This window comes from Lynx canadensis, chromosome A3 (genome assembly GCF_007474595.2).
Source record: "Lynx canadensis isolate LIC74 chromosome A3, mLynCan4.pri.v2, whole genome shotgun sequence".
NCBI lineage: Eukaryota > Metazoa > Chordata > Mammalia > Carnivora > Felidae > Lynx > Lynx canadensis.
Genome location: NC_044305.1, coordinates 20801954 through 20819106, shown reverse-complemented (window position 1 = coordinate 20819106; position 17153 = coordinate 20801954). Strand labels below are relative to the sequence as shown.

General features: G+C 49.7%; 2 protein-coding genes across 4 annotated transcripts in view; both read left to right on the top strand.

Moving 5' to 3' along the window:
• RALGAPB (Ral GTPase activating protein non-catalytic subunit beta) overlaps positions 1-4828 on the top strand; it is an 88336-nt gene extending 83508 nt beyond the window's left edge. For both annotated transcript variants that reach the window (XM_030309612.1, XM_030309611.1), the window contains exons 29-30: positions 129-277; positions 754-4828. In XM_030309612.1, the coding sequence (XP_030165472.1) occupies positions 129-277; positions 754-947 (343 nt within the window). In that variant the 3' untranslated portion in view covers positions 948-4828. The remainder of the gene's footprint in view (positions 1-128; positions 278-753) is intronic.
• Positions 4829-6903: 2075 nt separating this feature from the next.
• On the top strand, positions 6904-11518 carry ADIG (adipogenin). 2 transcript variants are annotated; one of them, XR_003967613.1, is made up of 2 exons: positions 6904-7801; positions 8954-9868. XR_003967613.1 is itself a non-coding variant. In XM_032592572.1 (2 exons), exons 1-2 carry the CDS (start codon positions 7675-7677, stop codon positions 11200-11202), a joined length of 246 nt encoding a protein of 81 aa, XP_032448463.1. In that variant the 5' UTR covers positions 6904-7674; the 3' UTR covers positions 11203-11518. The 2 variants fall into 2 exon arrangements, 1 of the variants encoding a protein (XP_032448463.1); XM_032592572.1 differs by lacking the exon at positions 8954-9868 and adding an exon at positions 11084-11518.
• The last annotated feature ends 5635 nt before the right edge of the window (positions 11519-17153 follow it).

Genomic DNA, 17153 nt, shown 5'->3' with positions numbered 1-17153 from the left:
CGCTCTCTCAAAATATATGAACAAACAAAAACCTGGCATCAAGTCTTCTTAAAATTCTTATATTGCATATGGGGGACTTCAACTTGTATATGTCTGGGGTAAAAGGAGTGTTGTTTCCCTTTCTTAAGATCTACGACTCTTGAAAAAGAAGTTCCTGTCATCTTTATCCACCCTTTAAACACTGGATTATTCCGGATAAAAATTCAAGGAGCCACTGGAAAATTTAACATGGTCATCCCTCTTGTGGATGGGATGATTGTCAGCAGACGAGCCCTTGGTAAGGTCTTCATATATGGCTGAAGAGTTAAGGTTTCTCTCATTTATTTACTGAAACATTTTGTATGAGCCAAGAAGAAGTGGAAATAAGGAAATGGTGATATTACTTAATAGATCCCTTATGTAGAAAATGCTGTGGTTCTTGTGTTCTGTCGTGTTTTAACTGTGCTTAATCTCCTTAAGTACAAGTAGAGCTACAGTTCGTAAACTGTCAGTCCTGGAAAATGCAGATAGCTGTTTTATAATCCGGGGCAGGAAATGGGGTGTCAGACCAGATTTTTGCTTTTCTTCCCCCCCTTGTCATTATGTAGTTGTTCTAGCAGCTTTGTCTTAGTCGACTTTTGTCTCTCCAGGGATGGGGAGTTTCCCAAATGGAATGAAGTAAGTTTGACTTTGCAGAAGGTAGTTCACTTGAATACTGATAGTTCACCAGATGGCTGGTTATTCGTGCTGATTTTAATACCCTCTGTTTTCAAGGTTTTCTGGTGAGGCAGACTGTAATTAATATTTGTAGAAGAAAGAGACTGGAGAGTGACTCCTACAGCCCACCACACGTCCGCCGGAAACAGAAAATCACTGACATTGTCAACAAGTACCGGAACAAGCAGTTGGAGCCAGAGTTTTATACTTCACTTTTCCAGGAGGTTGGACTCAAGAACTGCACTTCTTAGACACTCTCTGTCTAGGACTGTTGAACTGCAGTTTGGGGCTATGATACCAGAGCAAAACAATTGGATAGGTGATCACTGTAAAAAGAAAAATCACTCCCCAAGAGCTTACTGTTTAATCACCAGAATAGAAGAAACACATTATAAACCCATTTGATAGAAGACTTCCGGCTTTCTAGTGAAATGGGCACCCAGACACAATCATATTCCTCCTGGTAATGATGATATACATTTTAGCCATAAACTTTCTTTTAAAGGTGACAATTTTAGTTAAACATAAGCCTTTTGCGGAGAAGGGCTTTATGCATCTCAGTTAAACACGTGCATTGGTAGTATCAAATTTGCCAATTAGAAGTTGAAGATAGTTTTATACTTCGCTTTTTAGGAGGTTGTGTTCAGAATTAAAATCTGTCTCAGAATCTTCCAGGACATTTAAAGACTCATGTTGATGATAGCATGGAGGAGAAGGAAAGAAATCTCAGCTTTCTGCTCACTCGTAAGTCCATTTGTCGTCCAGATGTCCCAACTGACAGAAACGAGCGTAAATGTGTTTGTTTAGATAAGAAGCCTGACATTAAAATATTTCATGTTTCCTCACCACATTTCACAAAGTTATCGTCCTCATTACTGCACAGGTCTGTCTGAAGGCCGCAGTTTCTGGGCAGCCTAGGAGCAGATCTAAAATGGAGGCATGGCCCTCCCTTAACAGGGACACAGGTGGCGTTTGTGGGGTTAAGAGTTGTAAGACAGCAGTGATACCTCCACTCTCTCCACTGTTGTGCGACTTGGGGACAAAATGACAGGCTAAGCATTCGTGATCCTTTGGTAATTTCTTGGTTCAGGTTTGAGAAATGTAAATTCGTAGCAAGGGTGGAAAATTACTTGGTTTCATCCATTGTCTCTTATTTCAGGACCAAGCAGGAAACTGCAGTAGTTTATGAAGGATTCTAATTTGGGGTTCAGGAAATAGCCTCTCAACGCTACTAATTCAGATCTCTCCCAGAGAGCTGCTGGATTTCATCATAATTGACAAACATTAGTGACCACCCCCTCAGGTGGCCGCTGTTAGAAATGGCTGTTGTTGTCATATTTTCTGGACTTCTGCCAACTGAAGGCACAACAAATCCCTGCCCGGGTTTTGGAAATACTTCTGTTACCTCGCTGCTACTTTTCTGCCAGGGATAAATGTTTTGAGGTGGCCAGACCCAGAACATCCTTCCAAGGATTCCTGTTACAGAGCTAGAGTGTGCACTGCTCATTTCTCCTATTCCTCTGTGCTTTCTTCTTTATTAAGATCTTATGTTAAGAAAGTAAGTGACACGTAAAGTCCAAAGAGGAGTGATCACAGCTGTGTTAGGGGCGGCTTCCCACTTGAACTCTGGTGTCAGTAGACTCTACAGGTCAGGGCTGCAGCGGTGTGTTTGGCGTGACGTTTGGGGAGTTAATTAAATGGTGGGGGATAGCGGAGGGCCTAATTCCCGGTGATAGTTCTGTTCCAAAAGTATGTATTTTGTCATCTGTGAGCAAGAAATGTGGGTGTCCTAGCAGCTCTTGGTTTTAAGTTTGCTGCACCTTTTTCTTCATGTTTGTTTTAAGCTCAGGTAAAGGTTACCTCCTCCTTCTATGACTCCAGTTTCCATTCAGGGTATTGTATTATTGAAGAACTGATTTTCTTTTTAATCTGGGCAATAAATCAATGTTTCCAGATGGTAGCATGGTGGAGGGGGGGTTGTATGATTAAGATGAATAAACTCTACCCTAAAAATGTTTTATTAACTCAGCAGATATAAGGTGAGGTTTAACAACTTCCATGGAAATTCCAGATTGGCATTTCAAGGGAAAAATGGGCCCTTTTCCTAGTGGACATGAACAAAGAAGGCTTAAATTGATATGCAACTTGTAACATTCCAGAGGTTAAAAATAACTGATTGTAGGTGTGCTTCCTTGGTGTGATTCTTCAGATAAAACTCCTGCCTTTAGCATAGTTTCACTGTCAGCAAAACACACGGTGACGTGTGTGCTGGGGTAGGCTGCCTGATCCTTCAGTTTGCTCTAGTTTCTGGCAACTCTGTAATTCTCATGGCTTTGGTAAGTGAATGTGTGGAATGCGGTTTGTAGTCTGGAAGACTTTGTGATCGATCTCTCCCAGGGAAGGAGGGATAGTTTCAGAGCTGTGCAGCCCCCGAAGGCATGAAACCCCATTGTGTACAGCACAAACAAAACATAGGGTACATATACCTCGTGAGGTGCTCTTTCCTTCTGCTCAAGATAACATTTACCTAAAAAAAGGGAGTGTGGTCAGAACCCTTGGAACCTTCCACTAGTATGGGTTTGAGTTCATGGCGACTAAGTTCACCCAACTGCCTTTGTTAAAAATCACTTTGAGTTGAATGATGCCAGAGGAGCAGATCCAGTCCCTAGTAATAACCTTGAGTAGTCCACTTGATAAAGTTGCCCGCATGTATTCTTAACCTTCGAAGGGAAGCCAGGACCACTTTGGTCTGTGGCTTAAACAGTGTAGTTGCTGCATTGACAGGTGTTGGGGGGGGGGGGGAAGGGGTGAGCGTGCCATTTGGTGACAAGGACAGCATTAATTACCCAAGGGACAGAGACACGTAGCCCCTCATATTACTTTTTCCCATTAGGGAGATGGGGGCTTTCCCCCTCTTTTCTGGTTGAGAGCACTGATGACAGGAGGCTTTGCCTTTTCTTGTTCAGCCAACTCCTGCTTTTGTCCTGTGCTTCCCCCTAAGACCTCCTCCCACCTAGCCTTGGCCTCGTGAAAGGAATAGCTGCGTGGTGGGTTGCCCTACCACGTACACCCATGCTCCTTGTTGCCCTCCATTTCCAGGCCCTCGATTTCAGGGCAGCCCATTCTCCTCTGGACTCACTTAAAATACAAAAAAACCCAACCCCACATCTTTGGCCAGTAATGTCAGTTGTCCATGGGTTGCGTGTATGAAGCCTTTATAAATGGTTACTTTCTACATGCTCTGGGGAAGCATTTATCAGACTCTGCACAGTGATTTTGAGAGGGACGGAGTCTTCGAGAGTATTTCTGTTGGAAGGTGGAGCTTTACCCAAAGTGGGAATCAGCCTTGCTCAAAGCTAGGTGGTAGACGGGACATTCCTAGCAGTGGTTCTCCATTCAGCATTTTTAAACCCATTCAGGTTATATCATCCTAAAAAGAATTGGTTTCTGTGTTTACATGAAACAGTAGGTTGAATTTCGATGATCTGTTTTAAGGATTTTCATGACAGCCTCTTTTCCTGAGACGGAGAGATTGGAGGTAATCCACCCGCTAAATGTGGAATCTAACTGTGGGTTCTCGGTAGCTAAAGAAGCCATGTACTGTATAGTGTGTTTCTCAGAGTATCAGCTCACATTCTTCAGATGCTTTTCTTTTTTTAATGGTGAGGGAAAAGGTGTGATTTGGGATTCCACAGTGCCTTGCATATAGTAGGCGCCCAATAATTATTTGTTGAAGCAAACCAAGTTTCCCAAGTCCTTGCCTCTTGCAGTGACCAAGAACATCTTTCTCCTCTGAAGGGCTTGGCAGTTGTGGCTAAAAAATAAGCAGTATCATTATTTGCTTGAAATCATATATACGATTTGTATGAATTTCTGTATGTTGCCAAGACATGATCTTTTTCTTATTGTATTTTCTGTAAATATTTCTGGCACTGAACTGTAAAGTAAAGGCAAAATGTAAATACGAAGGTGTACCCGTGTCCCCTCGCCTCCTGTGTTTTCTCTTCGTCAGTTAGGGAAGAAGGCCCAGAGGCTTGTTTGTATTTATGCCGATCCTTTGTCCAGAAGAAACCCATGGAATATTGAATGTAATACATTTAGTCAATTAAATTTTAAGGAGATTCTTATCTAATAATGTTTTGTGTGCTTTTGGTTACAGGCTGAAGTTTGACTCCTGCAGTGGGTGTTTCTAATTTACTGTTTCCAGGGCATGCGTGCTCTGCTTTGGCTGACCGTCGTGATATAGATCTGTGCGTTTTTACTCTGGTTTTGTAGAAGTTACACAGAATACTCAAAATTAGATTAATTCTTTCAAAAATTTTTAGTTGGATTATAATTCACATACCGTCTTAGTTTCAGGGCATACCATAATGAGTCGCTGTGTTTACACACTATGAATCGATCACCTCGATGGGTGTAGTTACTCTGTCACTTTACAGAGTTACCACAGAGCTTGTGCAGCGGAAACCCGGCCGACAGAAGCCCCACCGTACAGGGGCTGGTGTTCACCGAGGGCCTGACCGGCTGTGTTGTAGGAACACGGATATGCCGGCCACGCCCTCTGACTGCCGAAGATCTGGGCTCTGCCAGGGCTAGCAGTCAGGAAAGGGGAGAGACGCAGAGGAAGTCACCCGCCCCCCCCCCCCCACCGTCACCCACTGTCCCTGTGAGGAGGGTTGGTTACAGAGGGTTCCATGCAGCCCGATTAGCACCTTCCCGCCTAGCTCTGTGTGGGGGGTTGTACCACTTGAAGAACCAGTGATGAGAATGGTTAGGGTGTACCGCCTCTGCCAAGAGCCGCCCTTCCAGCCTGGCACTGACTCGACCGGATGTGAACATGACCCCCCCCCCCCTCCCGAACTGTTCCTGGAAGCCAGGGCTGGGAGCTGCCTCCCCTGCAGTTGTGTGTCCATGCTTGCTCTGCCCTCAGGACTCCGGCTGGTCCTTGGTGGCCAGGGAAGTGTCTCCTTGGGCTGATGGCACAGTGGTCCTATTTTGGGCTCTGGCAAGAAAATGTGCTGCTGCTCAGCCCTTGGTGACCCCAGTCCCTTCAGGACCCAGTGCCAAGAGATTTCCCCACCCCCCCCACCCCCAACCTCAACCCAGACCACTCCTGGTCTTGGCCTCTGGACTCTGAGTGGCACAGCCTGCCAAGGCACTGTTTTTTTTAGACACACATTCTAATGCCATCCGCCCAGGCCTCCTCCCCTGGGGACTCCAGTCATCCCAACACTGGGCTAAAACGGTCTCTCAACCACTGGCTTCCGAGCTCCAGCTCTCCCGTCCCCTGCCCTGCCTTGCCACCCGTTCCCTATTTTTCTGTGGCTGGCTCCGCTTGCCTTTCTCCCTGAGCCGGTGTCTTCCTTCCTCTTAGGGGCATCCTTCCGCCCCGTATCTCCCCCAGGTCTACCACCCACTTCTCGCATCTACTCTCCCAGCCTGGAACTGGGTCTGCCTGACCTTCCAACCTGTGCTCCATGAGTTGCTGTGATGCCAAAATCCGGGCCGCATCAGACTGGTTGCTCCTGAACATGTTGTGTCCTGGGCCTCACCTGGAGTTTCTGACTCAGAGCAAGGGGAACGTAGGAATTGGTGTGTTTCACAGGCACTTGCCCGTAGTAACTGGGGCAGCTGGCCCAGGACCCTCTTGGACAGGGCAATGCTTGTGCCTCCCTCCCCTCCACAGGCAGCAGCCATTCTGCCTGTGAACTTCCCATACTCGTCAGGCACCCCGTCTGGCCAGTCTTGCTCCAGTACCGGGATTTGGGGCCCTGGAGGTCCAGAGCCTCCTTCCTGCCACAGGGCTTTGCACAGGGAGGTGTACGAACTACTTCCCGAATGAATGAATGACAGAAGAGGTGGGAAGAGAGAAGAATGACTTCTGAGAGTCATCTGTGCACCTGAGACACAAAGGAGCAAGGCCGACGCCTTAGAAGCCCCTCACTGAAAACTCTAATGAGAGGTGCAGAAGCTTCCAGATTAGTCATTTATTGAGGACCTATTGTGTGTTAGAATGTTTTTTTATTTTTTTTTTTAATTTTTTATTTTTCAACGTTTATTTATTTTTGGGACAGAGAGACAGAGCATGAACAGGGGAGGGGCAGAGAGAGAGGGAGACACAGAATCGGAAACAGGCTCCAGGCTCTGAGCCATCAGCCCAGAGCCCGACGCGGGGCTCGAACTCCCGGACCGCGAGATCGTGACCTGGCTGAAGTCGGACGCCTAACCGACTGCGCCACCCAGGCGCCCCTGTGTTAGAATGTTTTTAAATGGCAGCCCAGTGACCCAGGCTGGGTCAGCAGACTTGTTTGGTTTAGCCAACCATGTTTTAAATGCTTGATGCAACATTTTTAAGTTGGGAGAGTTCACATAAAAATGCAGATTTGGGGGGCTCTCTTGGAATAGATGTGGCAATACTGGACCTGCCTTTCCCACACAGCACTTAACTGCCTGAAGCTGTGACAGCTGCCTGCTTTAGATGCACCACGTTCCACCCAGTCTGCCACTCCCCCCCCACCGCCAGCAGGTGCAGATGTGGGCACCTGTAGCCCGGATGACAGGGCCTGGGATCTGGCTGACTCCTGAAGGAACCTGTGACCTCAAAATACACGAACACCCACCCGAGGGCGATGCTCATCCCATCGTTTATTCTGATTTTTAGCAGCTTGGTGAGATGAGAATTGTCTCCCATCTTCTAAGAGGATGCAAGGAGGTGTCCCATGAACCCCTAGGATCTCAGCAGGAATTCAAACCCAAGTCGGCCTGCCTGGAAGCCTGGGCTTTTGTTCTTAGCCAGACCGTCTCCACTGCCACTGACTGCCAAGCTCTCCTTGTGTCTGAAGGACGTTGTGACTTCCTTGTTACGTCACCCACTCAGTCACAGTTGGGCTGAGAGCGGAGTGTGGCCCAGCCCCCCAGGTCCCCAGGGCAGCCCTGCCAGCCCGGCACAGGCAGGCCCGGCTTAGCCACACGCGCACCATGAAGTACCCGCTGGTGCCACTGGTGGACGACCTCACGTTTTCTTTCCTGGTGTTCTGGCTCTGCCTGCCCGTGGGCTTGCTGTTGGTCTTGCTGATCGTCTGGCTACACTTCTTACTTAGCCAAGGTGAGCTGCTCTGCAGGGGCCCTGATCCTGGAGCCTGGTAGGGGGTCCCGAAGCAACCGCACAGACCAGTTTCTTTCTTGTGCTTTAACTGCTGGGCTGGCTGAGACGAGCAGTCGAGCAGTCGCCTGTAGGGGAAAAGGATTAATCGAGTAGTTTAGTTTCTCGACCTAGAGGCCAAGAGTGAGTCCCCGAGTTCGGAAGCAGTATGTGCGTGTGCACACCTGTGTCCCCTCAGGGCCACTGCTAGCACAGAAGGTCTTTGGTACAAATCAGAAATAGGTGGCCCCTATGGGCAGATGAAGTAGGGAAAGGGGCCCTCTCCTGCGGGTATAGCCAGGGCACAAGGCTGGGGGAAGATTTCAACCCCTGCTGCTCCCTCAGCTGGGTGCTTTTGTGCAGTAAACAACTTAGACGATGGGACATGGCAGCCCTAAGCCTTTATTAGGTGCCCAGGGACCACTCACACTGCTTTCTGCCCGGACTGTACCTCAGGGAGGATCTGGATTCTCTGGGACGCCAGATCGCGGAGGCTGACACTTAGCCCTGAGCTCAGTATGTGACCAAGAGGAACAGAAGGCGGGGTGAAGCTGGCCATGAGGGAAGTTGGGGGCCAGTGGCAGGGGTCACCCTCTGCTCCTCAGGTGTCCTGGCTCCCTGGGCACTCCCTTCTCCAGGGGGCCTCTTCCTAGGGAACTCTTGCCCTCCCACCTCCTCCAGAGTTCCATGACCTTTGGCCCGCTGAGGAGGGAGGGTACTGATAGGCTGCCAGCCCTGGTCAGACGGCATTGAGACAGGGGAAGCAGTTCACCCCCAAACCCTCCCCAGGAGCTCAGATGTGGGGTGCTGGTAATGGTGTAATTATTGGGAGTTCCTGGCAAGAGCTTCCAGAAAATGTCTATTTACATTCTCATATTCCCAGGACGGACCGCAGCCCTCCCTGAGGGACGAAACGTCAGGCAGCGGGCTGGTGGCTGGTGGGAGTCAGAGCACTTGTCTGTGTGGCTAGAAATGCCGTCTCTCTGGAGTCGAGGAAACGTGGGCTCAGATTTTAGCCTTGCCCCTGAATAGTTCATCATAATTGCTAACGTTTTCTCCACCCTGTGCAAAGGCTTGTGGTAAACACTGATGTGCATAATTTCATTTAATCCTCAGAATAACCCTGCGAAGTAATCCTTATCGTACAATTGAGGAAACTGAGGCTTGGGGAGAGAAGCAACGTGCCCAGGTCACACACCTGTGAAGTACTTACGAGTGCCGGTTATCTGGCATCACCTCCTGCCTCTGCTGCCTACCAGCTCTGTGACTTGGGGCAAGTCCTCTCAGCCTTGGGTTCCTCATCGACAGAATGGAGATAATAAGGGCCCCTTCCATTTGGGGCTGTGGAGAGAGCATGTGGAGGGTAGGGGATCCAGTACACATGTGGCACATAGTAGGTGCTTACAGGCTGAGAAATTATCCAGTCAGTGTTTGCTTTTCGTCATGGTAGGAGGACGTATAGGCATGGCTTTGGATGGCTCCTCCGAGGAGAGTCATCTGCCTAAGGTCTCCGAGGAGAGTGCTCCTGTCTAAGGTCTAGGGCACTAATCTCCAGCACTCCATTCTCCTTGAAGGCCCTGCTCTAAAACCATCCACAGCCTTCCCTGTCCTCAGACTTTCTCCGACATCTCACACGGCCCCTTGCAATAAGGCCTTTGGTCATTTGCAATGACCACAATGTGGGGCGAGCAGTCTTCCCTCAGGGTCCCAGTCTTCTTGGAACTCTTAGAGTTACTGCGTCGGTCCTGTCCTTGTGCCAGGGTCTGGGCCTGCCAAGAATTGAGGGACCTGTTCTCAGGACACCCTGGCCTGTGCTCTTCTATTCTGCTATGGATCTTGTTATTGGAACTCGTTTGGCCTGGCATCCAGTGTGAAAAGCAGACAGGACTGGCTCTGATTCCTCCTTCCCACCCCCATCCGGCCTGGCTCAGCAGGGCAGTGCCAGGGCCCAGAAGGCAGACGGTTTGAGCAGGGAGTGCCACGTGGCCCGGGAGGACGTGCCTTCTCAAGTAGACTGGGGAGCAAGGGGAGGAGAAGGGAACCGCCTGGCAAGATGGCCGTTGAGGCGAGAAAAGGTTGTGGGTGGCTGAGCCCTGCAGAAGCTGGCCAGTGGGGACCACACTAATCCTGGACCATGACATTAAGAGAGAGGATGAAGCCACATGGTGCCCTTCAAGCGGAAGGTGCTCTGCTGAGGACGTTTCCTTTGTCATTGGAAAGGACTTTGCAGAAGGAAGAAGAGAAACCTCCAAAGAGACGGATTTAAGGCCGAAATGCGCCTTTTGAGGGTCCTGCCCACCCTCGTGGTGGTCCTCGGAGCGAGGTGTTAAATCCAAAGCTACCTTTGAATTCCCTGACCTCAAACAAGTGCACCTGCTGGAACTGCGGAGGGCTCTCTTCAGCCTCCTTTACTTTTCTGCAACCAGCGAAACATCTTACAAGTACAGGAAGAGAAAGAACCTCCCCCATCTCCTCTCCTTTCTCCTCGACCTCACCTTCTCGAGACAAGCCATGTTCACAAGCTCATGCTCCTATTTAATAACACATGTAGGTTTTCCAAAAAATTGGAGAGGGGGCAGGATTGTTAGCTTGGTTTTCAGAAAAAGGGAGGAGATCCTCCTATATACATTTCTCTGAAACTTGCTTGTAATGTATCATAGACCTCCTGCAAGTCGAAAGCTACAGATTTCATGCAATTGTTTTAACAGCTTCTGACTTGCTTTTGGATAGATGGGCCAGCTCTTTATGTGGTGCAACGTGCTACACTTCAGTCAACCAGATCTCTCATGATGGACACACACACAGTTTCCAGGGTGTTTTATTGCTTGTGCATGCTTCACCACAAAACAGTGCTGCAGTGGAAATCATTGCATGTATACACTCGGATATTTGTTAATAAATGGACTGGTGGACAAATGGATGGATGGGTCATTGTTGGATTTGTGTCTCCTCGGTGCCGTTCTTGGACCACACCCAATACAGGTAGGTCATTTGCTTGCCTCTAGGGCCCTTCCCTATTTATTAGGTAGATCTAGCCACCTTCTGAGTCATAGACAACTTTTTTGGTCCCTGGTCACCTACAAGGTCCTGAAGTCTTCCTGAGATCTCTTGGCTGTCCCATATGTCATGATTCTGCCTTGGCCCCTTGGTCTTGGGGATGCCCAGGCCTGGCAGGGGGCTCCTTTTGGGTTAGGGGTAGGAGATAGGATGTAACCACCCAAGAGGCCTTGTCTTGTACCTCCACAGATTCAGAGGAAGACAACTCAGATTTATGCTTTGAGTGGGAGCCCTGGAGCAAAGGCCCAGCCCGGTTTTGCTGGGAGGGGACACTGTATAGCCAAGAGGAGGAGGAGCCCTGCTGGTGAGCCTTTTCAGCCAGGTGAGACCTTTCTGGGGGCAGGTAGGGGGAGCCTCAGGTCCTACCCAAAGCCTAGGGCAGCTGCTGTGTTGGAGGTCTGTTTCCTCCACCACACCGGAGAGCTGATTTTCTCCTCCATGTTGGGGAACCCTCTGCGTCATCCTCTTGGAGACCTGTTTTTGCCATGTTGGAGGACCAGCCTCTTCTGCCATGAAGAGTTCCTTTACAAAGATCCCCTACCCTTTACCTGCGTGACCTCACCCCCCACCACCCTCCTTAGGGTCTTTGCACTGGCTATCCCCTCTGCCTGGAACTCTTTCCCCCGCATCCACTTGGTGCACTCCCTCATCTCTGAGGTTGAGCTCAAATGTCCCCCTTACTCCACTCTAGATTGTCTTCTGTGATAGCACTTATCACCTTCTGACCTGCTCAATAATTGATGCATCCAAATCCAGAGCACTCCCGACCACGCCTGACACGCAATGGGGGATCACTAGATACTTGTAGAAGGAATGACACGACAGTGATGATGATGATGGCTGATACTCAGTGGATGCCTTCATAGCTACCAGGGCCTTTGCCAAGCATTTCCCTTTCACAAGCTCGTTAATGAAATCCTATGAGGAGGATATTATTCTTGCCTCCATTTTGCAAATGACCCTAATCGGCGGTGGAGTTGAGCGATTTGCCTGAAGTACCAGGGCTCTGGCACCTGGAAGCCCGGAAAGGTCTCATCCATTCCAGTGGAGTTCAATGCCATCCCTGTGCCAACGACGCCGACGCTCTCACCTTCCTTCTCAGCTCTATTAGCTGCTTGACACATTTTCCTGGCTAGAATGGGAGTCTTGATTCCCTTGGCTACCCAACAAAGCAAAACACAGCACCCGCTCTTCTTCCAGCTCCTCTCCATCTCCATGAACAGCCAGCGCCTCCATGGATTGGTCTCATTCCTTGAGCCGTAAATGCAGGGGCCAGCTTTTACACCTTCTTTTCTTTTCAGCCCATATCCAGTCCATCAGTAAGTCCGAGACTCTGTCTCTCACACATCCACTTCTCTCCGTTCCCACAGCCACGTGGCCTACCCTATTCCCAAGTCAGCTGATGCAACCTGTCACTAATCCACAACATAGGTCACAATGTGGAGCCCCTGGCTGTCTGAGTAGAGAACGGAGGTGGGGTGAGAAGCAGCGACCCTCGCTTAACCTCGGTTACGCCGATTCTAAGCTTTTGTGGGTCATGACCTTGACAGTTGAGCGTGCTTTCCCTGGAAACACACACACACACACATGTGCATGCACTCGAGTTTTGTGTTCAGGGCCAGCTTCACGGGTGGCAACCTGTGTAGTCCCATGAAGTCCCATGTTCAGAAGAGCCTCATGCTTGGTTTAATGTTCTGCTGTTACTTGTCTTAAAATTCTTAATTTTTGAATGAGGGTCCCCACAGGTTCATTTTTTAGTGGGCCCACAAATAATGTAGCCTGACCTCTTTGTGTATAATTAGTGGGGTAAGAAAAGGAGATTTTTTTTTTTTTTTTTGGACTCTGCTCAAGAATCTATTTACATAGAGCCCACCCCACTGGGTATCTGTTGTTCTCTCTCACTCTTTCGTTCCATTGTCACCCCTAGAGCCAACCTTCCATGTTTCTCCAGCCTGGTTTTCCTGGAGTCAGCAGGGCGGTGGCAGTGGCCAAGGTGGATGGGAGAGACCCACCGGGGAGGGAAGAAGACTGCCAAGGGAGGCTCTTCCCTGGGATCCCCGACTCATCTCCTCCATCAGTGGACACACAAAAGCCTCCAAAGGACCCTGCTCTTCGCCCACTACAGACAACCTCCCAGGGTCCCCGGGGAGGAGCCCGAATCCGTGAAGACGGTATAAGCAGGCACAAGGGGAGAAGTTGGCCAACTGAATTTAGAGGAAGTCCTAGGACAGGGCTGGGCCAGAAGGTGTAGGTCCGTGTTAAAGAAACAAGGAAGGGGGCGCCTGGGTGGCGCAGTCGGTTAAGCGTCCGACTTCAGCCAGGTCACGATCTCGCGGTCCGTGAGTTCGAGCCCCGCGTCAGGCTCTGGGCTGATGGCTCGGAGCCTGGAGCCTGTTTCCGATTCTGTGTCTCCCTCTCTCTCTGCCCCTCCCCCGTTCATGCTCTGTCTCTCTCTGTCCCAAAAATAAACATTGAAAAAAAAAAATTAAAAAAAAAAAAAAAAAAAAAAAAAAACAAGGAGGTTCCTGTGCTCAGGAGACCCCCTGACAAACCTGCTGGGCCTGGCCAAATCCATTCACTTAACAAGCCGTGGGGCCTGGGCCTAACCCCTGGCACTGACTTAAACTGTCCTTGATCTTCTTTGGGACTCCCTGACTCTCTCCCATCTGGTCAAGGGACTGGGGGAATCTTGCTTTCAACTTCCTTTCTCTAATTTCAAACTCACTCCTTGATTCACCTTTAGGTTGATTTTAATAACAAATAATTCATTTTATGAATATCTACAGAGTATTTACCATATGCCTGGTTATGATAAAAAAATAGCTCACATTTTTTTTTTTTAAATAGCTCACATTTTAACAAGCACTCACTGTGTACCAGGTGCTTTTCTGTGTATTTATAACAGAGTTTTTAACCCTCACAACAATTCTATGAGGTCGGGTGTTTGGTTATCCCTATTTCACAGATGGGGAAAATGAGGCAAGAGTGGCTTTGGGGGCTGCGGGGCTCGGTGTTCTGTGGTTCGAAGAAATCTTCTGACTTCAAACCCTCACTGGCTGCCCAGGGGCAGCAGAGTTGGTGGGAGAAGGGGACAGGCCTTCCAGGTGTCCCCTCCTCTGCCCCCACACATCCCACCAGTCACCACAAGGCTCTTGAACTACCCAGACGAGAGACAGTGGAGCCTGAATTATTATCTCGTCTAGATGGTCTCACCAGTTCTGCTTTTTCTGCTCTGTCAGAAGAATCCATCCAAAGCACAAATTGCAGCAAGCCCTTCCCCCTGCTTAAAGCCCTCTATGGCTCCCTATTGCCCTAGGGCTAAAGTCTGAGTTCCTTATGTGGTGTAGAGAGCTGCCCTTGGAGAGCTGAGCCCCACCGAATTTGCGGGACAAGGTTTCTGTTCTTAGCAACAAGGCTTCAGTAAATACCCTTGAACTCTTGTCTCCATATGCAAGTGTGCTTCTATCTAGAGGATAAATTCCAGGAGGGGAGATTACTGAATTTAAGATCGATCACATTTTGCAGGTTTTACTGACTGGCCCCACCATATGGTAGCACCGAGGGTGTGCATTAAAGTGCCTGTTTCCCCCAGGCCTTAGCCCTACTGTCCATGTAGGGCCACACACACACACACACACACACACACACACACTCTCTCTCTTTTATATATTCTCCCCCAGCCCCGTAACGCCCCCCACTCCCACGCACATAGCTCTTCCTCCACTCGTGCTCTGTTCTAGCCGAGGAGATTCTGGCAACCCATGTTTTCCTGGGAGCTTCCCTGACTTTGAATAAACACTTTTGGTAACAAACGTCCCCTGTGGCTGAAGCTTCTCTCAGGCTCTGTCCGGCATTTTCCCCAGCTGCTGCTCTGTGGGGTCCCGTGAACTGCTTTGTCGCCTCTGCTCCCAGCGCTGCCGGGGGAGCCGGGGTTCAGCCTCTGTGCTGACAGAGGAACCAGGCAAGCCACGAGCCCCACTGTCCTGCCCCCGGCCACTCCGGAGGAACCAGAGGATCCTCCTGGGGGCAGCGCAGCCCTTGAGGGACAGTGAGCAGCTGCCCAGCACAGCAGGGAGGACATCTGGTCACGGTCTTGGGAGCATCTGGAGCAGAAGGCGGGGGAGACAGTTCCTTGGGGCCCCTGACAGCTAAGCAGCGATCGTGGTAGCTGGTGGGGGGCTGTGGGAAGATACCTTCCCTAGTCTGGGTGGGAGGCTGTGACCCTGGGCCTCTGAGGGTACGGAGTGAGGCCCCCTTTTTAGTATTTTGTTCTATAAGGCAGATTGTGTGTGTGTGTGTGTGTGTGTGTGTGTGTGTGTGTCTGTGGTAAACATACCCTGTGATCCTCTAATAATAGGCTCCCCGAGAGATGCCCACCTCTAAACAGAAGCTCTGGAACCCTGAGTGCGTGTCCTTCCCTCGTCCGTCTCGGAGGCCAGTCCTCTCTGTCGTAGTTGCCTGTGGCCTGCCACCGCAGAGTATCCTGAGTCATTGCACTGTGGCCTAACATGCCTGCCCAGTACTCCAGGGCTGGGACCAGGCCCAACTGGGGCTGAAGACGTTGCCCAGAGTGTAGACGCACTTCACCCTATTCTGAGTACATGCGGCTCCCCGGGAAGCTGAGGGGTGATACTTCCTTTAAGAAACTTGAAAGTGCAGTTTACTCAAGATTCAGGATACTCTCTTTTCCTCTTGCATTCTTTCCAGGGGTTCCCTACACCTAAGCAAAGTGATAGCAAATTAGGTTTTCTGTTCTAAACTTCTGAACCAGAAGTTCATTTACTTAGATACTAACTTGTTTACTTATTCAAACATTTATTTATTCCTTCACTCATTTGGTTTTCCACCCATTCACCTAATGGCTCACTGGTTTATTCATGCTCTCACACATTCATATACACAGCTATCCATTCATCATCTATCCATCCATCCATCCATCCATCATCTGTCCATCATCTATCCTTCCATCCATCCATCCATCATCCATCCATCATCTATCCTTCCATCCATCCATCCATCCATCATCCATCCATCATCTATCCTTCCATCCATCCATCCATCCATCCTTCCGTCCATCCATCATCTATCCTTCCATCCATCCATCCATCCTTCCGTCCATCCAGCCATCCATCCATCTGGCATCCATCCATCATCCATCTATCCATCCATCCATCCTTCCATCCACCCATCCAACACTTATTAAACACCTACTATGTTTTACATACAAAGCTCCCAAGGCTCCCAAAATACTATTTCATCCACTTTCACTGCTACTTCACTTTCATATTGGGAAAAAGAGCCTCTGCACCAATGACACCCCCAAAATACTTGGCCTTCTGGTGGCATGGTTCCAGAGTCTCCTCCCCAAGAGGACGTTGGGAAAAATGGACCATGGGTCATCTGCACAGTCCTAGTCTCTGTGTGAGAGCCAGTGACAGCCATCTGAGACTTGAGGGTCCCGAGGGCCCTTTGTCCTGTGGGACACTTCCCATCTTTTGATGCGAAGGCCATATATAGTTCTGGGCACTATGGCTCCCCTAGAGTATTATTTCCAATTATTGGGCTCCATTTCTTGCTTCCCGCAGGCCAGAGCAGGCTATGGTGACCTGTGGACTTGGGCATCATCCTTGAGTTGTTCCTTGGGGCCACTTTTCACAGCGTAAAGGCAACCATGCCCCCTGGGAGGGTCACTGACACTCAGAGACTTTGAGGAGGGCAGCGCAGGAGTGCAGAGCAACCTGGGGAAGACCACAGCATTCTGTCCCAGCCAGAGAGCAAGAGGAGGCCCTCCTGGTCCATAACAGATATGGGGACACAAGCCAGGGAAACTGGCAGGAATGTCCCTCCCTTGTCCCTAAGTGCCCCGCTTCCATGCCTTTGCATGTGCCGAGCTCTCGCTCCTTCACACCCCGGGCAAGATGTCAGTTCCCAGAGCAGCCCTTCTGGACCCCCACTTTCTGCCACTCCCCTTTCCTGCTCCCTTAGCCTCCTCTCCCTCCCAGGCCCTGCCCTTTACACACCCTCGGCACAATCCCCGCTTGCCTGCTTCCCTACTTCCTGGCAAATGTTACCACCCCCATTTCACAGAGGAGGAAATCAAGATTTAGAGCAGGCACAGAGGGAGTGGCCAGGCCCGGGTGAAGATCCCTGAGTCATGGTAGCTTTTTTCTAGCCACGTTAGCCAGGTACTTTATTAATTTAGTTTAACTTAAAATTGGATGGGTCGTGTGTGTGTGTGTGTGTGTGTGTGTGTGTGTGT

What these genes read in the sequence shown, in the direction of transcription:
- ADIG (XM_032592572.1), top strand. Translation starts at nt 7,675, where the DNA reads ATGAAGTACCCGCTGGTGCCACTGGTGGACGACCTCACGTTTTCTTTC. An exon ending in ACACTTCTTACTTAGCCAAG is followed by an intron (nt 7,802 to 11,083) that starts GTGAGCTGCTCT and finishes GTACCTCCACAG; the next exon opens with ATTCAGAGGAAGACAACTCA.